The sequence below is a fragment of the Pleurodeles waltl genome, chromosome 3_1, assembly GCF_031143425.1.
Source record: "Pleurodeles waltl isolate 20211129_DDA chromosome 3_1, aPleWal1.hap1.20221129, whole genome shotgun sequence".
Classification (NCBI taxonomy): Eukaryota; Metazoa; Chordata; class Amphibia; order Caudata; family Salamandridae; genus Pleurodeles; species Pleurodeles waltl.
This window is the reverse complement of record NC_090440.1, coordinates 402,420,454-402,442,857: the sequence shown is the minus strand read 5'-3', so window position 1 is coordinate 402,442,857 and position 22,404 is coordinate 402,420,454. Positions and strand designations below refer to the sequence as shown.

Genomic DNA, 22,404 nt, shown 5'->3' with positions numbered 1-22,404 from the left:
GCATATCTCCACCTCTGCCCCCACGTTAGTTTTCTATTTTTAGTGTGGCGAAACAAAGAGTACATGCAGTGTAAATATTGTTTTCCTTCGTTTTTTCTTATTCTGTTTTCACTCCTTTGACGAAGACGTGGTGAAAATGCACAACCTGCCAGACATTTTAAAAGTATACCTTTCCCTAAAAAAGATCATTTACCAGAAAATGTATGTATATAAAAAAAAATATTTTGAACTTGTTTCTTTAATTATACCTAATTTCCTTCTTTCCAAATTCCCGTTGTCTTGTATATTTTCTTTTTATGTTCACTCTTCCTTCTTTTCTTCTTTTCTTTTCAACCTCTTTTTCCTTCTCTGATCTGTTTTTTTTTCTTGTCTATATTGCTTTCATTTTTCCCTATATCCCCTTTCGCTTACTCAGCTATGTTAGACTCGTTCTCGCTCCGTCCCCTTCCTTCCATGTACAACATGTTTATAAGGGCTCCATCTGTTATTTCTTCCCCCTTCTCCAAGTTTCACCATGTTGTCTCACTTTCTTCGGTGGTACTCCTGTCACATACATGTAAGCTGTCATGTCAGTGTAGCAGCTAGTAGTTGCTGCCAAGCTATAAACTATGGGTCCGTTGAACTAACCCTGCCTTTAATCCGGGGGTCTTTTTCTTCTGTTTCCATAGCAATCATTCTTGAAGACCGCGGTGGGTGTAAATGGGCCACCATTGCTTTGTTAACAAAACCTCTCGCTGCAGCCCCACTGCACTGTGGTAGCTGCACGTAGAGGAATTTTCCCATATGCACCACATGGGAAAGAGTCTGTCTGATGCCCGTCGTTACCGATGGCATGGATGAGGTGCCTTTGTTCAACTCCTCTGCCTCGCACAAAGAGCATTTAATGAGTTTGCAGCTGCAGATGGGGGCGCTCCCCATGAAGACGGACGAGCTGGTGACACGGGCTTATCACATTTGTCACACTGCGGATCACAAGTCCAGCTCAGCGCAGCGCAGCCTATCAGATCCTGCTTTCTGACTTAAATCTGACTAATCACAATAGTGTGGGGGGGAGGGAAATTACGGCTATAGAATGGGGTCTGAGGTGAAATCAGTGCCCATTCCTATTGAACAGGTGCCTTTATGGCCACTCTCTCCATTTCAATTAGTTCTAATTAGCAGCCTTAATTGTCCCACATCTGTTTTGTCAACGAATGAATAGGCCCATCCCCTGGGTTTAGCTGGATAATTTCCGACACCTCAGGGTCGAGGCGCTTTTGGAAAGGCCGCGTGAAGTAATTTGCCCTGTCATGCCCAGAATGTGCGACTTCAGGTCCCAGCGGCCTTCTTGAGACGCCATTCACAGCACAAGTCGTGCATCGCACAGAGAAATGCACGATGGACGTTGCGACCACTCACATAATTGCATCCGAATTGGTCCTAGCCAGATAATTTTCGATTTCTGCGATTGATTTAAGGGAACGAGCTGCGCTATGGATGTCCAGTTTCAGCTGTGATAAAAGGAAACCAGTATTAAGCCTCCAGTGTGATCTCTTGCAATATGCTGCCTACTTGTACCCACGTTGCTTTATTTTTAAAAGCTGAAATTGAAAAATAGTGGCCAACTGATGATAAAAGAGTCCTATGTAGATAAGGTCAGTAGAGAAGTGTTCCCATAATCTTGAGGGACTGATCCAAGAGAGGATGTCACCGATCTATGAAACATAAATTATTGAACTCCATGCTCTGAAGTATCCTAAGCTCTCACCATAGCAGCGTGTGGGGAGACGATGAAGGGGCCGACGGTAGAGGCATTCATCAAATGGCAACCAGCACAGATTCAGGAATCAGCCTGCTGCCAATATGGCATTCAATAATTATTAATTCCTCTTATAGCAGCCTTCCGAACCAGGAAACTGAATGGAGTCCACACTGAACTTTGGTCCCAAAGTACCATGGAAAATACAACAGCAGCACTAAGCAGCATGAGTGAATGCTAATGACCTCATACTGCCTTCTAAAGAATTTGTTGAAAAACAATTTCCGTACATGTCTTTTGCTCCTCTCTGCAAGTGTGCAAAAGCAAGCCCACTCGTAATTTTGTATCTAATTTTGATTCTTGTTCTGGATCAGGTCTGCTCTTTTGTGATTTCTGTTTGAACTCTTTGGATTAAGGTTCTCAGCCTAAAAATCAAACAATTGTTTCTGAGCTCAAAGTGCCAGCAGCCAAAAAACAACCTGGCCTATTCATCACTACCCATTTAGGATTGATGACATCACAACCCAGATCAGGCCACCCAAATCATCTTCCAGATGGCCACCACTTTAAAAAGCAGCCAACCAAGGTCTATAGAAGTGATAAAATATCACCATGCAGTAACGGTCCATGTGACTTTAGTCACTTTAGTCATTCTCCATGATCAACAAATTGCTTTAAGAGAATAACATCATCAACAAACACAGGTTTAACCTGATAGGCTTCAGAGAGACATGTTTTTCCATTGTCTGACAGCCGAAATGTCATCACAAAAGTTTGAACTTCGGAATTACAACACTATATTCCAGAATAACATAAAATAGGTTGAGGAGTTGTAACCTTCATCAATACTGGTTTTAGGTGTACCAAGTACTTCTTTGAGTACTTACCCTGGCAGTTCATCACCAGTCCTAACAAATCATTATCTTCACCTGTTATATACCAACACTCTGACCATATTACTATCTTGCTTGAGGCAATTCTTAGTCTGGTGAGTCGAAGTTCAAATGAAAGCTCAAAGAGTCCACAACATGGGAGACCTCAATGCATGGGTTGACGATTACAGGAGGGAAAGCATCAAATTTGATAAAAACAGAACTTCTGGCTCCACTACACACAGAAATCCGGCCACATGTTAGGGTAAGCTTTCTGCAACAGCTGCACAATATGGCAACTGTTATAAATTGGGTCTTTAGTTGGCAGCCATATGTACCCTGTCCAAGTAGGGATCACAATCCTAGTCAGCGATAACTCAAAATACACAACCTAAACTAACCTGTGTTCACCCTCTGCTAGCTTGGCACAGAGCAGGCAAACTTAACTTCGAAGGCAATTTATAAAGTATTAGTGCAATCCCCCTACAATAGTCACAATGAGAACACCACAAAAAGACTCCACCCAGTACTGAGAAAATGGACACTATTTATCTATTTATAGGATGAAACCAAAGCAACAAAAAATCCATTTAATCTCACTTTTCATGGTTAAACAAAAACAGTGCTGGTAATTGGTTACAGAACAAAAAATGGTGTGGTGCACTCTGCGAAGCAAGTGCACCATGATCAAGTATAATACGGTGGTATCCCAGAAGGGCTTTTCACGAGAGCAGCCAAATGTTCTACTCTGGAGTAAAACTTCTCCTCCAGCACGGTAGCAAGGAAGCTGATGAGACGGCAGGGAGCTATTAAGGAGGGCCAGCGGCACCAGGGATAATCACCGCTGTGGCCACAGGTTTTCAAAGTTAAGGAGGGAGGGTGTCAGTCAGTCAAACTGAGACGTTCTGTGATCCTTGACAAGTGGGCGGCGAGCTGTAGGGAAGCCGCTCTGTGGTCCTGGACAAGCTGGCGTCGGGCTGCAGGGAGGCTGCTCTGTGATCCTTGATAGAGCAGATGACCAGCTGCAGGGAAGCCGCTCGGCGACCCTTAATAAAAAGGGCACAAGTTGCAGGGAAGCTGCTCTGCAATCCTTGACAAGCGGGCAGCGAGCTGCAGGAAAGTTGCTCCATTAGCGGGTGGCGGGCTGAAGGGAGGCCACTCTGCGATCCTTGATAGAGCGGCAGTGAGGTGCAGGGAGGTCGCTCGGTGATCTTTAACGAAACGGGTGGCTAGCTGCAGGAAAGCTACTCTGAAATCCTTGACATGGGCAGCAGGCTGCAAGGGAAGCTGCTTTGGATTGTTGATAAATGTGGGCGTCAAGTTGCAAAGAAGCTGCTCTGGATCTTTGATGTCCCAGAGTCCCTTAGTAGAACCGGAGGTAGTTCAGAAAGCCCTTGGAGTAACAGTGGGGTTAGCTGTTGAGTCTTGGGCTGCAGGGCAGAGATTAGCAGGCAGCAGGGCAGCACAACAAGTAAGAGCAGCAGTTCCTGGGAACAGTCAATCCTGGCAAGATGGCAACCGTGGCACACAGCAGTCTTTACCCCATCAGGTTTCTTCAGTCCTTAAGTGTACTGGTTTTTGGGGGCCAGAGACACAGCACTTATACTAAAAAGTGCCTCTGATGTAGGGGATGACTTCAAAAGGTTTATATAAAGTGCACAGATCCCCCTTAAAGCCCTGCTCCAGTTTATCAGTGGGAGGTAATCAGCCCCTTTTTGGGGCTGTGGCCACTACTCTTTTGAAATGTAAGTGGGAGCCTTTCCCAGCCTCCTTCCCAGGAAGACCCACCAGTATGTAGATGAATGCAGATGCAGCTGAGTATCCTGTGTTGTGGTTGTCTGGAGAAAATGCACAAGTGTAGCTTTCAACTAGCCTAGATCAGACATACACTGGAGACAGGCTATAGGCACACAGGTCAGTGAGAGAAGAAAAATGCCCTCTTTCTAAAAGTGGCATTTCTAAAATATGAATAATAAATCTGACATTACCAGTAAAGAGGATTTATCATTACCATCCCATTGATGATAAATATGATGAAGCTACTCCTCTCTGATCAGGAATTACAGCTTAACAGTATTTTAAGGAATTCCCAAAGCTGGCCTCATAGTAATGAAAAAACAACTTTGGGATTTTAAAAGTAAATGTCCTGCCTTTTTTACTTACATGGCAGCCTGCCCAATGGGCTACCCTGGACCTACCTTAGGGATGACTTATATCTAAGAAAAGGGGAGTTGAAGGCTTGGCAAGAGGTTTTGAATGCCAAGTCTAGGTGGCAGTCAGACTGCACCCAAAGGCTCTGCAGTGGCAGGCATGAGACATGATTACAAGGCTACTTAAGTGGGTTACACAATCAGTGCTGCAGGGTCACTAGTAGCATTTAAATTACAGGCTCTGGGTAGATGGTAAACCACTTTATATTGGACTTACATGTAAAGTAAATATGCCAATTCTGGATATGCTAATGTACCAAGTTTAGAGGAGAAGCACATGCACTTTAACACTAGTTGGCAGAGTCCTAAAGCCAACAAAAAGTTACAGCAACAAAACAGGAGGCAAAGGCAAAAAGTCTGGGGTAAGACCACTTTAAGAATGCCAAGCCTAACAGAAATCAAACAGATATATTATGTCAATCACTGCCAGGCAAACATTCACTTATATTGCCCTAAGTAAAATATACCCATGAGATCGAAGGAGCACCCTAACAGTGATTCGTTATAGAAAAATAAATGTTGTGAAACAATTGAATGTTTACACAGTATAACCACTGGGTCACTCATACACACAGTTATTCTTTACTCATGTTAATCTTGTTTCATTTCTTTGTAATAATTGACCACACTGAATGTCCACAAGCTAGAATAAATGTACCATACAACCAGGTCAGAGACAGACTAAATGGGTTTCAAGAGCTACGTGAGATGATAGCACAGCACTGTAAAGAGGACTATAAAACTCACTTTCAACAGAGTTCAAGTTTAAGTTTTTTGACACGGTTAATTAAAACCACCGCAATTTCAAAAATGCATAATAATATAAATACTTTGCCTACTCATTATGTTAATAGAGACCCATAATAAAAACATAAAAGCTTATTTGAAACTAAAAACAAATCATGGTAAAGAGTTATACATATCTAAAAATGTTCTCCACTAATTCCAACCTTGGTCTTGAACTTAACTTTAGGACTTACTTGCTCCCTTACAAACACTATAATAGTAGATAAGAGAAGCTGAGTGAGAATCCTAAGTAGTACCTGGGGCTACTTTATTCACTAATTCTTTCTGGGCCTGTACCATGAATTTGGTCCCTCGACAAGAAAACGGGATTGAAAGTCCGCTAAGCCAGCTAATAATGGACGGTCTGCATGAGCGTAGGTTCAATGTCTTAAAAATGTTTTTCAGATATAATGTCCTGTGGCTTAGCAGAGCCGGGCACACACAAAAAATATGTTCTAAATGACTCTTGTCTGTACCCACACAGTTGACAGGAATGTGTCGGGTCCTGCTGTCTCCATGAAGGGACCATATCCTTTGTTTCCATCAACCCAAAGCGGAAAAGCATGAATCGATATTTCAGCGACTGATTGAAGGTTGCTGCTAAATATTCCTGTGCCCGTAAAGTTTTGTATGATGGTATTATAGTCCAGGCGTGCTGTCTACTTGCCAGTTTTTGTTTGTCAGAATTTAATGATTTCTTCTTAGTGATTGCATTCGCCTTCCGAAAAAACTCCTTTATGTCCGGGTTCCGGTCCCAGGCTTCTAGCAAACCTAGTACTTTAATGCAGTTATTTAAGTGATGACCCCAGGTACTTTTATCATTGTGACGCTGTTGCTCCTCAATTTCCATCCAGCATAGGTTTTAGAGTACCAGTCTCAGCTGCACGCATCCTCCAGCATAATTTAATGAAGGCACATCTACTCTGAAATTCATAGTTTTTCAGACCCAGTTCTAAATGAACCTGAGCTGGAGATGCTGGTCGTGGTATCCGAAAAACAGTTTTGTAGGCCTTCGTCTGGACTTGATTGAGAAAAACTGCCTCCTTCCCCAGCATGATTTCGGCGCCGTAAGTGATGGTGGGCATTAGCCGCGCTGCCATGACAGAAAGCAGGTGAGTGTATGAAGGGCAGCTCAGTTTTTGTTTAAAAACTTTAAAACCATAGGTCAATGAGAGGGCTTTTGCTTGAGCGACGGCAAACTGCGGCTTGAAAGTCAAGAGACGGTCCATAGTGAATCCCAAGTACTTATATGTGGGTGCAACCTCCACCCGGGATCCATTTATGAACCATGAAGCAGATTTAAACTTCCTGTCAACTAGGCGGACAACCTTAGTTTTAGTCAAATTCAATTCTAGGCCTTGCTTTGTTATGTATGTATAAAATGCATCGATGCTATGCTGTAGCCCAAGCAGTGTTTGGCAGAGTAAAACTATGTCGTCTGCGTACTGTGGCCATGCAATTCCTTTCTTGGCCAAGACTGGCGGGTGGCTATTTACGGGAGCTAGAGCCTCGGCTAGGTCTGCAAGATATAAGTAGAACAGCGTGGGAGCCAATACACACCCTTGTTTAAGTCCTTTAGCTGTTAATGTTCTGTTGGTGAGGTGGCTGCCCTCTCCGATTTTTACTTGCGCCCAAGTACCTGTGTACAGGTCCATCATTGGGCTAAGAAGACTGCATGGTAAGCCACAACCTTTCAGTTTCTCCCATAGGCGGGTTCTTGGTACGCAATCAAAAGCTGCCTTTAGATCAATAAAGCATGCAAGTAACCTTTTTTTCTTAAGCCTGGCTTTGTTTCCCAGCAAGGCCAGGGTTGCCAGGTTGGTGGAAGCACCCATACCAGCTCTAAAACCTGTCTGGCATTGTGGAATTAAATGTTTGCCATTAATCCATTCTACTAGTTGTTGCAGTAGACGGGATGCGTAGAGTTTTGCTTCCACATGTATCAATGCGATTAGCCTGTAGTTTGAAGGATTTACGGGGTTGCCTGTTTTGTATATAGGGTGAATAATGCTGCGTTTCCATGCATCTGGGAGACCCGTAGTGGCTCTGAGATCGTTAAAAAGCAGTGACAAATAATACACCCAGAATGAAGGGTCTCCTCTAAACAAGGCGTTCAGAATACCATTCTGACCAGCTGCCCCTTCCATTTTTAGTTTCTTGATAAGGCTTATCAGCATTGCTATGTCAATGGTCATTAGTGCGTGCTTTCCTTTGTTTCTGTTTGAAGATAAGTCTGTTTGCTTTGTCACTCTGAAGCCAAAATTAATCTTGCTTGAGTCATTGGCTATCTGTGTGGCCTCCTCCTTCACATGGTGCTCTGGGAGTGAGAACATTGTCTGTACGTGGGCTTCCCATGTGGCTGCATCGATACCTGCATTCGTGGGTCGATTTTTACCCTTAGTTAGACCATTTATTAGTTCCCAGAACTTTTTGTTATTTTTCTGTTTGTTGGACATAAGCAGCTTGGTCCACAGATCCTCGTGATAACTCTGTTTTGCCGTCCATCAGTTTTTCTTATATTAGGCTCTTAATTCAGAAAGCCTTGTGTCATCAGATTTCCTCCCCCAATGTACGTTCTTTAGGACTTTTTTTTAATTCTCTAGAGACTTGATTTTTCTGATTGCGCAATGTCCTGTTGAACCATGGCTTTTCTACTATGCAACTCTTGGCTTTGTTTTTGGACTCTGTGACCGAAATTGGGAGACGTTTTTTGATGGAAAATGTATTTATTAAGGAATCACATAAGTGCGTCCAAGCGATCACACGTTCTCCTTGGGGGTGGTCTTCTAGTTCCTGCACTCTTAGTGATTCTTTGAGCTCTATAGTTGTGCCTTCACTGCGGTACACTTCTTCCATTACTTTGTCGAGGCCCAGCCCCTTCCATTTCAGTTCTTTTGTATCATAAGTCACTGGGGCTGAAATTATGATATTGCGGTGGGGAGCCGATTCCATTCATTCCGGATCTTAATAAGCTGTGGAAAGTGGTCGCTCTCTGTGCGTTGTTGGATCCTATATGCTGAAACCAATGGCAATGCGGTTTCATTTATAAATGTAAAGTCGATGTTGTTTTTTTTTGTGCCGCTTGAAAAAGTTACTTGTGCGGATGAGGCGTCCTCAGGGAGAGGCGTAAGGCAGCGCAAACCCAAGGTTTCAAACTTTGTATATGTGCATGTTCTGTTAGGGTATTTTGTGCTGCCTTTTCTGAAATCAAGGTTGAAATCACCAGACACAATGAGGATTGCGTCCTTGTTTTGTTTCTGCAGCATTTTTTAAATACTAGTCAGTGTTTCAATATTTCCACTATTTTGGGTTTTGTTATGGTGTATGTACACGTTGATCAGTAGTAAAGTTCTATTGTTGCCTGATGGCACCCGATGTTCTAATTTTATTGGTAGCAGCCAGTCAATTCCCAGGTCGATCTGTTTGATCACCCAGTTGATTTTTGTGGATCAATATGTTGCGAGGCCCCCCTTGGGGTGCCCAGGTTTTTGAGGTTGTTTGGCAGATACGTGTATCCCAGAATAACCCGAAATGTGTATTGCCCCATGCACCATGTTTCCTGCAACATGACGATTTCAAACTGCTGAAGGAAACTCAGAGCCGCCCTGTCGGTAACCAGATTTTTTAAACCGTGAGTGTTCCAGGAGCAAATTTGGATATATTCTGGGTTTTCGTCAGGACCATTTATGATTGTTGCCATTCAAATTTTGCCTTCGAGCCTGTTTGACTGTTGAGGGAGAACCAATGAAGATATGTTGGTGCATGCCAGGATGGAGCGTGCTTTGGGGCCTTACAATTGTTATGTGGTCCCAACTGCTTGGGGAGGTTTCTACTCCCACGGCCCCTGTTAAGATTGAGCCGCTCTTCTTTTGTTGCGGTACCAGAAGGTTAGGGTATCTGGGCGGTTCTAGTTTTTGCAGGACGATGCCCCATCAACTAAACGTATCTTGATGTACTAGAATTTGATCAATGATGGCGAACGTGGCCTAGGATGTCAGCGTTGCCTCTTTGTCTTTATTGTCTGGGTGTGGAGTGAACTCCACAGTCATCAATTCTGTTGTTGAAATATGAGCCAGGGGCAAAATCGCATTTATTAACTTCACTATGGTGCCTCTATTTAGAATGTCAAAAGCCCCCTTTGAATTATAGCAAGGAATGAAAAGTAATTTATTTTCCTCTGAGGCCGCATTGTCCTGCGTTATCTGGTGTCCTGGGATTCTTGTTTGTGCCGCGCTGGTTGTGCGATCATCTGGCCAAGGATGGTAACCATGATCTAGAATCTGTTTGTTGTTGCCTGCAGGTTGATTTGTTACGGTCATGTTGCATGCGGAGCTTGTGCCTTGAGGGTTATATTCCCAGGGTTTGCCAGTTTCCTGCCTGTCAGTAATCCGCTGAATTGCCTGTTCTGGGCACTGCCCGATGATTGTTCTATTTCCCTGGAATTCTTTTTAGGCCATCTCTCCTTGCAAAAGGCTGCTACCCTGCTTGTTGCTGGAACGGGGGTTTTCGGAGACTGTTGCTGTGATGTTAATAAAGCACTTGGTTCGCCCGTAGAATTGTCCTCGCTGACTGGCTGTTCTGACCTGATTTGTCTAGATTGGCAGATCTTGTTTCTGTTTTCAGTGCTTTCTGATTCCTTAGACTGCGTGCCATTTGATTTAGCAAACAATTTCCATATACAGCTTTGCTGGACCCCCTTAGTTTTTTTCCGTGCCTTCCTTTTTCATTTCTTTTCCCATTTCGTGAGGGATGATTCCTCCACTATTGAATTGGTGGGAAATAAGTCCTTCGATCCGCCCGTGGGGGGTCCCTCTGCTTGTGTACTAAGGCATGATCTGTCCTCAGTGTTGCTCTTGGACATTCCCTGTCCGGATAAGTTAATATCCTTAATATTATTGCTTTCCTCATGGGATTTCTTTGCGTTTTGTGGATTTTCCTTATTCGTTAGGTTTTTAGGGATCTTCTCGCCATTGCTGCTAAGATGCTCTTCAGTTCTAAGGGTCTGGATTTTTACCTCATTCAAGATGTCATTTAGGATATCCAGGGATCTTTGTGAGTTACCACCTGTGGTGGAGCACTGACATGTCACCTGCTGGGTGTATGAGTGGGTTTGAGCCCTCTTTATCAGATCGTTCAAAGATTGTAGCTTGTCTATGCTCACAATGTGGATGGCCAGGATGTTAAGTAAATCTATCTGAGTGTCTTGCTTGTCTGCTTGAAATTGGATGGCTGCTGATATTGCGTCCATTGTTGCTAACAAGGCCTTCCACGAGTCTCCAGATGTTGATGGTACTACATTTGCTTTAGCCCCGGTGTGGTCTAGTGAGTCTTCAAGTTCCTCTAGTTGCTTTGGTTGCTCCATTGCCATGACAGCTGAGGATACATGCGTGTCGAATGTTGTTGTAGTTGTTATATTACAAGATGAGAGATCTTTTCGTGGTGAACTTGCACTACAGGTAGATCTCATTTTTGTTTTGTTTGCAATCTGAGTGCCCTGAGGTATATCTGAGCAAGTATCTGAAAGGTCTATCAGCGGAAATTCCTCAATTATGATACAGTCTCTACTTGCAAGGGTTGTTTGGAAAAAGGGGTGCAGCACAGACTCTCCCCCGAGTTGTTGCAGTTGCTGAGGTTTAAAGTGGAAAAAGTGTCATCTAGGTAACATCTATGAATTTCTGCGCTGATCGTTAAGCCGGTTTTAATTGGCTGGGGAATTGGTATGTTGATTTTTACCAAGTCCACACAAGTCCTTTCAATGTCCTGCGCAGTCTTCACGTCAGTTGCACATGTCGTCTCGGAGTCGTTGGCAGGAGCAATACCCATTAAGGCGCTGGTGGAATTTGATTCCTTCTTAGTGAGCAAGAAGTCTGTGATTTTGTATCCTGCTTTTTTTCCCTTGCTTGGAGATTTGCAAGGCGATTTCTTTGTTTGTGCCGGGTTTGGAGGTACTTTCCTTTCTGTAGATTCATTTTTTGGCTCGTGCTGGCCTTCCTTTGGGGAGCCTTGCCTTTGCCTCTTTACTGCTTTTTTCCTTCCACGTGCTAATGTCATCCTTGCTGCCACCCCTGGGTTGACAGACAAATCTGAGTGCTTTCGACTAGAGATAGATTTTAGATTGTGTGTGTGCTGATCACAATGATCTATTTCTGGCTGCTTCAGCGCTGGAAGGGCGGCGTGCAGCCAAGTGCTTTAGGTGATTCGTGATCACTGGCTTACTGCTGATCTGCCAGTTCCCACACAGTCACTAGATTTCACTGTGTTTATTGTGTGTTCTTTGTCCCAGGAAATCTAGGCTCTGCAGTCTGAGGGTGCCTGGAGACCTGGGAGCTGGATGTGCCTTGCCTTGCGCACCTCCGTGACGTCGCTTTGACTGTATCAGTTGTGAGCAGAATAGTTGTACGTCTTCAGTACCTTTACTAGGAATGTGCTTTGTGGTTTTCAGAGCTTGTAGTAGTAGGGGTCAAGGCACGGGGACTACCCTGCAGGCCAGGCAGGATCGGGGGCGACTAGTGGGTAGAATCGCACGTCCGTGTCACTGCCCACATCAAGCACAGGAGTCCGCCGCTCTTCCTCTGCCTCCTGACTTGCGGCCGTTATGTTCAAAAACACATGCAGTGTCCGAAAGATGTGTCCCAAGCTCACTTGTGCAAAAGCCTCTCCTTCCCCACTTCAATCCAAACCAGGTTGGCAAACCTCGTTACACGAAATTTCTTAGCGAGGAAGAGAGCCAAGTGGAATCAGGCAGCTCCGATCTAGGGGGAAGTCCGGGGAAGAAAGGGGCCTCGGGCAGCAGGTAACTTGTGCGATTCTGCTCCTCGCTGGCAGCAGTTTATGGATTTTTCCTCCAGTGCGGGCTGCGCTTCGTACCCCCTGCAGAAGGATGCAGCGGAACCGGCAGGTCCCCTTGGCCCCGCTCCTCTGTGATCCTTCTCGCATTGTTGTGCCCTGCGGCGTCTCCCTGGCGGCACGACCGCAGCAGCGGTTCGCAGCGTCCTTCTTTCCGCTGCTGCTCTATTTTTCCCCCTTGACACACTAAGGGGGAGACGAATGCCTCCACGACAATTCCGCTGCTCTCCGGAGCTCCTGCAGCTCACCGCCGCTGCTGCGATGCTCCACTTCACTCTTCATTCTTCCCCCGCCCCCACCTTGCTCCTGCGTCCTCCTGCCGTCGGTGCGTCCGCACTGTGGTCCGGGTGCACTCCAGGCCGGCCGGCTCAACTCAGTACTGCTCCCAGTCCCAGTCCGCTTCCCTTAGGCTCCCTGGGGCCAGGGCACCGCCAGCCTGCCGTGCAGCCCCACGACACGACCGCCGAGCCACCCGACCATCGCCCTCCAGGCGCTCAAACCCTCCGGCCGAGCAGGTCGGCGCCCTAAGCCTCGATCCGCTCCGACCAGGCTTGGACCCGGACTGCTCAACACCGGCTCCTGGTCCCGGCTCCCGGCCCTCGGACCACTGACTTGCCGAGTCGCCGGGCTGCTGGGTTGCCTGGTTGCCGGCTGCCGGCTCCGACAAAGCTGGAGAAGACGCTGGAGAAGCTGGAGAAGACGCTGTGTGAGCCCACTCGAGAAGTGGCGCTCCGACTCTGACTCCGATTCTGCTTCCGCTTCCGGATCAACGTGACGAGATTCCTCTTTCAACAAAAGTTTTAAACTATTTCAATAAAAGAGCTGTTCAAAACTGTCATTGAAACAAAAGATATAGATTTTCCATGAAAACACCCCTGGTAAAGTTCTCGCTGCCTTCCTTGCCAACAAAATTATGTAGGTTTATCAAACAAATAATCACAGAGAAGAGCTCTTTCCTGCTGCACAAAATCACATCTACCTTACTCCTTTGAACCATTTATTCCCCTTCATCACTTTCAGTCTTCTGAGTCCAATCAGCAATGAAAATCAAAGCAATAAGTCAGCTGATGTCTCTTAAGTGGCTACATTGATTAAGCAATTAACTCAGTACCTTTCTGCATGTCACCTAACTTCTTAATCACTCCTTAATTCAGAGCAGAGTCTCAAGGCCCCTTAGACATGTCATTGTTAACCTATTTCCAAAAACATAACTAGTTTCGAAGATATGAACAATTACTTCCCTATCTAAAACCTGTACTTCCCTAACAAGGTTCAAACAACTGTTAGATTACATGAAAGCACACCACATCTTCAAAAGCCAGCAATCCGTCATCTGACCTGTGTGTGGTGCAAGGATTATTAAATGACAACCAATAATACATACTTATAATTTTTGATTAAGGTCATTTTTCCGCCCTTATCCTTCTGGAGCTATCTGCCACAAAATGCTACTAACCTGACTAGCCATCACACTGTTGAATAGAATGCTACCTCTCCAACAAAATGTTCCACACTGGAATCGGCACAGTGAAACACAACACAGGTGATTCATTGGGATCCGTACTAAATAGATTTAATAGCATTGCTGTTCAGTGCGTACATGTTTATACTAGTCCATTTTTTCAAGATACACCACCGTCAATACCAGATGTATGCAGTTGATGCCCAGATCCACCTTCGGCTGGGGGCTTGAACTAGAAATCAAATTAATGGCAGATACTTTATAGAACATGCATATGTATGGGGAATACAAATCAATGGATTTGGGACCACTGTCTACGTCTCAGTTTATCCAAATAACAAGGTTGAGTCAGCAATGACTGAAACACAGCCCTCCCTTTTGCCTGTCAAGAACGCTGAAGGCACTTCCAAGGTTCTAAATGAAGCAATAAAATCATGGGTCTTTACACGCTTCACAATGCATTGTGGAATATCACCCCAAAGTACTTACAAAAGCTAGTACCTATTCAAGCATGCCCTACAGGTGTTTATGGCGGCCATGCAGATTTAGATGACAAAGGAGGCACAGAAGTAAGAGGCATGATAGCAGAGCACTCAGCATATCAGAGTCAACACTTTGGAACAGCCTCAACTCGAAACTAAGGTTGGGGAAAAAGGGTACCACCAACTCAAGAATCAGAAAACACTCCTATTCAGAGCAGCTTTTGAACATTTTCTCAACATGACAGGACTGCCCCACTATTCTCTTTTAGTTTCAAATCCTATTGCCTTTGTAGCCTCTCAGCAACTAGGACCATCTGCGGCTCTAATACCTCAGTAGGTAAAGGTTTAATTTCATGTCCCAGCACCACTGAATCTTTGAGACATAAAGATATACTTCTTCCCACCAACCATTCATGTGGTGAGGACACTAAAGCAGATGCCTTATACGAAACTCTATAAATAAAAAAGTACTCACTCTTCAGGTCCCGATCCTATGTCATACGAGATTGGTTTTGTTTCTGTGGAAGTGCAGGAAGGGTGAATGTATGCTGCCTATATAAAAGGTTTTTTTCTATCCCAAACCGTTTGTGTTCACATGCCTAGCACATCTGTTCCCATACAATTAGGACCCCTTTCACAATATGGTCAAGACTCTCATTTGGTTAAGACCCTCCAGGTGATAAGAGTGTCTTGTTACCTGGAGGGATAGCTCATTAGCCTGAATGTTCGTCGTTGCAACAAATCAGTTATTGGCAGGTCAAGATTTTGAGTCCTGTCAGGCTGATTCAGCTTTCAATCCTTCCGAAGGTTGGTAAATTGAGCACCATGAGTGAGAAATAGTAATATCTGTGAAAGTGCTTAGAAATAGCAGAAGTGTTGTATGAAGCACTATATAAAAACAAGTTATTATCGAGCATAGCACTGGTCTGTAGTCCCATTAGAAATGCTCCCACTGTTCTTTTATCCCCATTCCAAGGAGCAGACAATCAACCAAATTTGGTTTGTGGTCACTTGTTTGCATTATTGAAGCAGAAGTAATGAGCTAAAATTAACAAAATGTATTCCCATCAGCTTCAGAATGCAAAAACATATGCAACTTAAAGACACTGACCCAAGAGAGAAGCCAACTAGATGGTCATGGTAGTACAAACAGGCGAGATAGAGAGCAATTCCAGCAGCACAGACTTTAATGAAGTTGTTACAGTAAATCCGATCTAAACACATTTGTTACAGCATGCTAGGACAACCGCATGATCCACACACGGAATAGCTACAAAAGTAAGGTTCATGTTTTTTTCATGTTAGTAGCTTGAACTCTGGGTCAGTGCTTGAACTGAGAGATGGGTGAAGGGATGCGAATGTCTTGCCCCTTCTCCAGTCGCCGTTCACAGTCGATCAAATAGTTCACTCCATCCACCACCACCTGAACCAGCTCCACCTGTGGGCATGAAGGAAGAGAGCATGTCACCCATCAATTTCTTGATGCTTTTCATAACAACATAAACTTTCTTACTTTCATTTATTATTCCGCTAGACAAAGGCTTGTTTTGGAAATGCTATATTTTTATTTCACTATAATTTGTGTTGTCTTTCTGTGAACCAAGGACAACAGTGAATTCGGGAAAATATGGCATGTAAATGATTCTGAAAGACAGTAGGACGAGTGAGTCACATGTCAAGTACATGGCTAGCTCTGCTTCAGTTTTACCATACTTTCAGAGGAGCTTCAACAATTCCCTTTGGGTGTGTAAGGGCCAGGTGTCTAGGCTTACCATGTATAATGCTTGAAGTCCGGAGCCTTGAACACAAAAGAGTTGGCAATAAAACCAAAGCAGATTCTCTTTGCTCATAATGTTTAGTAGTAGGTTGGGTTTCCAGCCCAGTTATAGTTAATCTGGATGCACAGCATTTCTCAAATCATGCTCGGGGGTGTTGTTGCTTACCTCCGATTTTCCTAGGCGGTCTAGATTGGAAATGTCAAATGTGCTGCCGACAGCTGCTGTGTCCACACCCCCAGTTCCTCTCTTCTGCAGCCGAAGGTTCTCCAGGATCTTGGGGAAACGTGGGTCCTGCCAAGGGGAGACGATCAATACTTACACAAGAAGCACAAAGAAATAGCACAGTACGTACGTATCCACTATGGATGTGCCAATGATGTGCCTAGATTAGCTAGTAGGTTGGGTTGAAGAGGTCATCCCTACATCTTTATATGGTTACTAATTGGTTTTATCACTCAAAAGGTGGTCAAAGTAGGAGGAGAAGGAGTGAGAGCTTTGAATGAGGGGTGGGCATCCTTGTTATTTCAGCCTGGCTTATCTATAAATAGCCAAAGCTCCCTCAGGTATACCATCTCGCATGTGCAACATCTGCACTTTGTTACTGTACCTTGCTCAGCATAGGTAGTTTTACGTGTACTCCAGCCCTCAATCCTGTTCCCAGATTGGATGGACAAGTCAAGATATATCCCATTCTTTCGTTCCACATGAACTCCCATCCTTTCTCCTGGATCAACCTCTCCACCTGGAAGAACAAAAAAGAAATTCACTAAGCTCTTTAATAATAAAAGTCATGTTTTTGTGGGATACATTTCTATGGTCAGGCAGACAGTATTAAATAAAACATTGACACAACTACAGCTTAGGTCTGATGGCTAACGCACCCACTACAGGGATATGTGCGCTGTATACATATACATTATGATATTACCCCACTCATCATTTGCAGTGGTCTGGGAGCCTTGAAAGACTATGGGCCTAGTTTAGAGCTCAGCAGATGGGTTACTCTGTCACAGCGGTGACAGATATCCCATCTGCCGAAATCTAAATCCCATTACATTCTATGGGATTTAGATTTCGGCGGACAGGATACCTGTCACCATTGTGACAGAGTAACCTGTCCACCGAGTTCTAAATAAGGCCCTAAATAATCCCATGCATTGTTGTTGAACGTCAAATGGCCAAATGACTAATATATGGCAAAATCAAGTGAAGTAGAAAGCACCACCAGCTGCCAGTGGCATTGCCTTTATAAAAACAAATCAACATGCCGGACTTATTCAGCATGTTGTACTATAGCCAGGTGGTAGAACAGTAGAGAAGGCCATGATATACTTCATGAAAATAAAGTATGTCCAGAAAAAAGACCTCTGTGTTTTAAGGATATGTTTTGAAATGCCTGAAATGTAGAACCATACTTTCTTAATCTTTTACAACCTTTCAAACCGAATATTTAAGAGATCGATTGTACTTCACTTGGACTTTTAGTAAACAGCTTCAAGGAGAAGTGACTTTGTCAGGATGCCAATGATGCTGTCTGACCGGTAAGGTTGGTTTAGATGCCGTAGATGTCAGACTTGCATGATGTAGGGCTGTCTTTGGCACAGCCGTGCTAGCCTTTATGAAGCATGGGCCTGTCGAGAAATCTCTCTAGTGCACTTGGCAAGTACACAATTGACCTTCTTTAATCCCTGCCACAAGCATTCGACCTCGAAACTGCAATATACAATATCATGTTGTGCAGGAGCACAGTTGTGCATGGATGCGGTTTCAAGTATAGAATTTAAGTCAAAAGGGACACAAAGCTTGATTGTTTGTCGAGTTGAAAAGATGCGCCACACCTCAGGTATTGGTTGAAATGAAAGATAATGCTATGCAGTCTTTTTCGAACGTGAATTATGTTGTCTTTTACCATGGGTTAATCTCTGGTCACTTTCAGAAGCTGAAATATCCCTGGATAACCGTTCAGATGCTGCTACGTGTAAAGTGTGATGAAATGTGTTTAAGAAGACTATATTACACTTTACACGTAGCAGCATCTGAACGCGGAAGCAGAGCAGAAAAGTTTCTGAGCCAGAATACCTCAATACTTGGGGGTTTCATCTTGATTGGTTCCTTTGATTCCCAGGAACAGGTAGCAAGGAGGTCAGAAAGGCTGGATTGTGCAGGAGCAAGCATGTGGACAGGGTGTGCTATGCAGATCCTCTTCAGTGGTTGGGTGTCCATCAGCAGTTATATTTATTTTATATGTTATGTTTGCATGAGTCGTCTGTTGCTTTTTGCTCTGTGATTTCTAGTTTTGCATGAAGTTTACACCGAACAACACAAATAATGGAGCAACGGTGTACTTACTGTGTACACCGTTGTTTCTGCTCAAAATGGTTCCTTCACATGGGCTGCTTGCACAGCTGACACTCTCTTCCACAACTTAGAACCCAACCCTCCTCCTTTCCATCAGTAAGAAAGTGAAGACACACCACTCTGCCTATTCCTGAAGTAATTTGTTAACTCCCTTTCTATCTTCTAGCTTCTATACTGCACTTAACGATGCTGGCAAATGCAACAGATACCTACTCTCTGTTCACCAATAACACAAGAGTACTAGTTCTTTGATCTGTTATCTGTAACAGGTATTGTTATTTCGAAATCACTTAAAAACTCTATGGTGCTAGTGCGGTAGAGGAAGAAATTAAATAACTAGTCGTGGGTCCTGCTGATTCATCAAGTTAAAATGCACAAGACTTTTTCTCTGTATATTTTAGTCAGAACTCAGTTACTATGTGATAGACTAGTATTTAGCACCTACAAACAATTTCCCCGTACACTGTAAACCAGTTAACATTGTAACCTCAACAATGTCTCTCTGTTACTAAGGAGGTGGTTAGGCACTGTAGCTGCTTTAGACCATATGGAAGTCGGCAGCCAGATTCTGGGAAAGGGTACTCCAGATGTGATGAAATTCAACACGCATCTGGTTCACTTGAATAAACAAATTCAGTTACAAATAAGCATTACGTTATTTCAAAGCACTACCTCTTTGGAATATTCCAGTACATTGTTGGGTAGGAATACTTTTGCATATTGTAGGTACTGATCAACTGCAGACCTGTGTCACAGAGTAAAATAGAACCTTCTTTCTTATCAACCAAGAACTTTCTAGATGAAAGGTACTTGCATCGTGGGCAACGTTAGCATTTCAATAAAGATTAGTGCATCATTACATCTGAAATTGACATTGATATTATTGCATCATTGACATGGGAGAGTTCGCCTGCACGTGGAGATTGCTGCAGCATTAACATGGTAGAGTTGAGCATCATCTTAGAAGCAGCGCATCATTGTCATGGTGGGGTTGGCCTTCACATGGAGATCCTTGCGGAATTCACATGGTCCACCGTTGCATGTTCTTTAGTTACTTGTAGTAAGTAAAAGTCAAAAGCCTGGTTATAAAAGTCTCTAAGACGCTTACCTCCTTTAGACCCCGACAGAATCTTTCGAAGACTCTTTTCATGTTCCCTCCTTTCTCCATTGAGATGACCCGGGTGTGGTCTTCTTCATTGATCCAGATCAGGAAGGTCTTCTCATTGTTGTGCCTGGTGGAAGAAAACTGAACTTAGAGTGCCTAGTATTAAGACTACTTTACTATCTTTGATAAGTTTCTGTTGCTTTACAAAGAAGGAACCTACAGGCATCATTTATGTATTTGATGTGCTACGTTAATAAGAGACTTATAACAGCCAGCACCGACGGTCCTTTTGGGTCAATGACATCATCAACAAAAGACAATTTAGTTTAGAATTGAATGTTTTTTTAGTGAGAAAACCCACTCTTCAAAATCCTCTGTTTACTCAGGAATTTCTCTATTTACAATCATGTTCGCTTTTCACAAAAATTTTCAAATTTCAATTTCTTCTGATTCTAAGCCATACTGAGGACTGGTTTTGCAATGAGCAGCACAAACTTAGCAAGTGCTTCAAAGCACGTTTGGTATTTTTCCAACCATGTCTCACACTTATAACACTAGCCTGCTTTTTTGCCTGGTGTATTGCCAGTTGTCTGCCTAAAAAACACAGGTAAGGCATAACCATGATGAGGATACAAAGTATGCATTTCCTAATTTCCAATCATACACTGTGTGCAAATTAATGGATGCCGAATTTGTCCACAATTATGTGGTGGACATCTTGTAATAGGAAAAACACACTAAAAGGGCATGTAATTTCATGTTCTGGGGTAAAAAAAACATTACGTGTGCGCTATTACTTCCACAATTTTGCAGTAGGTTTGACCTGCTGCAAATTGTGGAAGCAAATACCTGCAATGTGCACCTAAATTCATTTCGGGGCACAAACTCATTTCGGGGCACAAACATGTTTGCAACGAAACGGGATTACCAGCCCCATAAAACTCAGTGCCTAAATAGTAGTTGTGGGAAACTGATCATTTGAGTCAAGACAAGAAAATAGCTACTTATGATACCTTGTCTTAGTTTTTCAAATTTCAAATTATTGTTTTAATCAAATTTTGCATCTGTAAAATTACCAAACAGAATGGATGGAGTACTGACACTTTCAAGGGTTAGAAATTCATAAGGCATTGATGTTGCACACACCCTAAAGCTGTTGTGTTTGCAGGTGAGATCCCTCTTCATCTCTCACAACCAAATGCAGTTAAACAAAGCATTGGCAAATCCTGTAGGTATTACCTTGGCAAGCTGGTGCGATGGTTACATAAAATAAATTGTAAGCATATGCCACAAGAAGGAAAAAATAAAAAAACATGACACTGAAACTGTGAAGGACATATGCTTGCAATACAAGCTCATGTTTTAAAACAATAACCATCACATATAAATTTAAGAGAACAACACGGTTGCTTCCTACCACAGAGATGTACTTAAAACATGACTAGAAAGCCTTTGAAGTTTTTGACAATTGGTGCAATGAAAATTAACTATTGGCTTTGAGTAACTGCAACCTGAACACTTTGTTTTAACATTCATGGATGACTATAAAAATTCAAAAATTATAACGATGAAAAGAAAAAAAGCACTGGAAAAGTCACCAACTGGACTGCCAGTCCAGATAAGCAGTTCAATACAGGGAGATGTGCTCATGTGATCAAGAAAAATGATCTCACTCACAGCCCAAGAGAGCCAATGGCTGTAGTAGGTAATCCGCTGTGCTATTCTGTGTGCTGTGGTAGTCGGAAGCAAAATGTGAATGCTAGTGGAACAGACCTATGCATGGAGAGGGCTGAATTTATATATTTTTTGGATTGAAAGTGGCTGGTGAGACAGCACGAGTTGTCTCTAGACAAAACCGAACAAGCATATAGTTACTTGGAAATGGTGGGTAATCTCAATAGGGATGCAGTGCACTAATTGAAAATCTTCTGATTGGCCTAATTTGAAGCTGTTGTGCATTGAAGGGTGCCAGAGCTCTCCTCTGACGTTCATTGTGCCATTGGCTGAAGGTGGCCAATTAAAAACAGCATAACTCATAGATACCATTTCCTAGAATGGAGGGCCTGCTTAACGAAATTAAAATACTAACTTTTACATATTTGTCCTACTTAAATTGCCACTGAATTAAAACATATATAACAAAAGTATTAATTAAATTCATTTTAACGAGGAGATCAAAATATTTCACTAGTTGTAAACAAAAACTCCATTTTACTTTTTTAATGATTGGAGGTGTGCCACCTGTAACTCCCTCTAGTTTTGTTTTGGTGACTTTCAAGGATTCCACCGGTAGACAGTGAAAATGCACTTCTACTAAACGTACAAGCATCGTATGACACCATACATACCAAATTCCACGGGCATCAGGCCAGTCACGTGCCATTCCTGCAGACAGCAGCAGAGGAGACACAGGCTTGTCAAACAGGAAGTGATCCTTAAAAAAAGCACAAAGGTCAGAGCCGATAACTAGAGAAATCAACAGGCATCAGCCAATTTAACCAATTTACAATGTTTCGTTGACAGTTTCGTCGAACTTGACTTGTCAGTCTTAGCTTCTTTTTTAAATCATTGCGGCCTATTTGTATGGCTTTCTGAAAAACGCATCCATCCATAATTGCAACAACAACCCACAATCTTACAGGCTTCCAGGAGGATAAAATAGACTGGGGAGAAGAAATTCAGCTTAGTGTAATGAGGCTGCCAAGAGTAAGTCTCTCCATTGGAGACATGGCTGCCCAGACCTCAAGCAAAGGCTCTGGCACCAAAC

The 22,404-nt window shown here is 43.4% G+C and overlaps 1 protein-coding gene across 1 annotated transcript in view; it reads right to left on the bottom strand.

The window, feature by feature from the left end:
* Nucleotides 1-15,565: 15,565 nt before the first annotated feature.
* LOC138284144 (creatine kinase U-type, mitochondrial) overlaps nucleotides 15,566-22,404 on the bottom strand; it is a 66,682-nt gene continuing 59,843 nt past the window's right edge. Inside the window, exons 6-10 of the mRNA XM_069222626.1 lie at nucleotides 21,986-22,071; nucleotides 19,641-19,764; nucleotides 16,782-16,916; nucleotides 16,340-16,465; nucleotides 15,566-15,834 (exon numbers count right to left, since the gene is read on the bottom strand). Of these exons, the coding sequence (XP_069078727.1) occupies nucleotides 15,718-15,834; nucleotides 16,340-16,465; nucleotides 16,782-16,916; nucleotides 19,641-19,764; nucleotides 21,986-22,071 (588 nt within the window). The 3' untranslated portion in view covers nucleotides 15,566-15,717. The remainder of the gene's footprint in view (nucleotides 15,835-16,339; nucleotides 16,466-16,781; nucleotides 16,917-19,640; nucleotides 19,765-21,985; nucleotides 22,072-22,404) is intronic.